The sequence below is a fragment of the Buceros rhinoceros genome, unplaced genomic scaffold, assembly GCF_000710305.1.
Source record: "Buceros rhinoceros silvestris isolate BGI_N320 unplaced genomic scaffold, ASM71030v1 scaffold11810, whole genome shotgun sequence".
In the NCBI taxonomy this organism is placed as follows: domain Eukaryota; kingdom Metazoa; phylum Chordata; class Aves; order Bucerotiformes; family Bucerotidae; genus Buceros; species Buceros rhinoceros.
Window position 1 is genome coordinate 19138 of NW_010389049.1, and position 1611 is coordinate 20748.

Below are 1611 nucleotides of genomic sequence, written 5' to 3' on the forward strand. Positions count from 1 at the left end.
TCCCCTCCCCCACTGTCCACACAGACCCAGTCTATGTGAGGCTCTCTTCTTGCCTATACCACCAAGACCTCAAAACATTGCGGTCTTTCCTTGCACACCAGCTCCCCTTCAATGATTTAGGATTCCCTCTGTCAAACACACTGTGGATCACCAGTACAAGATGTCATGTACAGCACACATTGGCATACAAACACCAAGCACAAATCTGCCAAGAACAGCTGATCTGGCTGTCTACCGGTTGAGAGCTGGAGAGCAGACACCCTTGGGAGATTTATTCAGAGCAATGTCAGCCTTCCCATGCTGCTACCTTTTCTCCAGAGAGGGATGAACATGGCTGAGAGGGACAGGATAAGGGGGTCCAAGAGAGATATGATTACCTGTATCCTGTCTTCTGGCAACTCTGTTTTCATGGCCAACATCTCTCTGGCATATACGTCAGGATAGTGGGCCTCATTGAAGGCCTTTTCCAGCTCCTCGAGTTGGTAGGATGTGAAAATTGTCCTGAGGGGAGTAAAACTTTTTAATCAAAAAACATAAGAAGCAAAGATGATAAAGAGTCAGAGAAATGGACATAGAAGCTACAGAAACCTGGGTAACCTATTAACACATAGCTTTCACACACACCCCCCCCCACCCCATCTCCTGTGTTTCTGTGCACAAAAGGTCAGATACCAGGTGAAAGGAGAACCAGAAGACAGTGCTTTAAACAGTTAAAAATCACCTTCCCTTTAGGAACTTCCCTCTGGAGATGGTCCCTCCCCAGCAGCGAGCACCAGCAACAAGCATCGATGGGAGCTGCTCTTACATCTCAGACCCTGCTGCATCTTGTGAGGATCCTGGGGGTTTCTGCGTCCCTCACCCTCCCTCTGAAAGGAGAGGAACCCACCCTTGGCCCAGCTTAAAACCAACCTCCCTCCTCCTCTCGCATCCAAAGGTTTCTTAACCCTTCGATAGTCGTGCTGAGATAAAGCAGCATCCCCTCAGCACCCCATCTGTAGAGGTGCTGAGGCCTTTCCCAGCTGCTGGTCCTTAGCCTCTTCAGCCTCCATGAGCAAATAATCCTTCCCTGGAGCCCCAGTCCTCAGCTGAATCCTCCAAACATTTTACCCACTCTCTCTGCTCTCCAATGCTTTTCATCAGCCCTTCCTCACAAGAGCCAGTGCCAGCTTCCTTCCTCTGTCGTTACCCTGGTTGCTTCCACTCAGATATCCCATTAGCTGCTCCTTGCCAGTTTGCATTACCCCATTATCCTCTGGAAATCCTCCTGGACTGCTCTGGGTGGGCAGCAGCCCAACCCATCTCTGTGCAGCCAGTTCTCAGCTCAGGACAACCAGATTGAAAAATCAGCAGCTGGAAAGCCGAGACAGATGAGAGCCTGTCTTTCAGGGGATGGATGAGATGTCTCAGACCACTTCCACTCCCCTGAGGGTTAAAACTCCCACCTTCCAACCTCCCCAAGTACACAAAATGCAATTTTTGGTAAAAAACTAACAACATTCCAATGAAAAAAAAACCTCCCAACCAACCAACCAAAACTAACCAACAATAAATTGCAGCCTTTTTTCAATGTAAATATATAAATATATTATCAAACTAAGAAACATGTAGCTC

The 1611-nt window shown here is 48.2% G+C and overlaps 1 protein-coding gene across 1 annotated transcript in view; it reads right to left on the reverse strand.

Moving 5' to 3' along the window:
* The window catches only part of VSX2 (visual system homeobox 2), a gene marked incomplete at its 5' end in the record, with an annotated part of 17307 nt that extends 16806 nt beyond the window's left edge, over window positions 1-501 (reverse strand). The window contains one exon of the mRNA XM_010132652.1: window positions 378-501. Within this exon, the coding sequence (XP_010130954.1) occupies window positions 378-501 (124 nt within the window). The remainder of the gene's footprint in view (window positions 1-377) is intronic.
* Window positions 502-1611: the final 1110 nt, after the last annotated feature.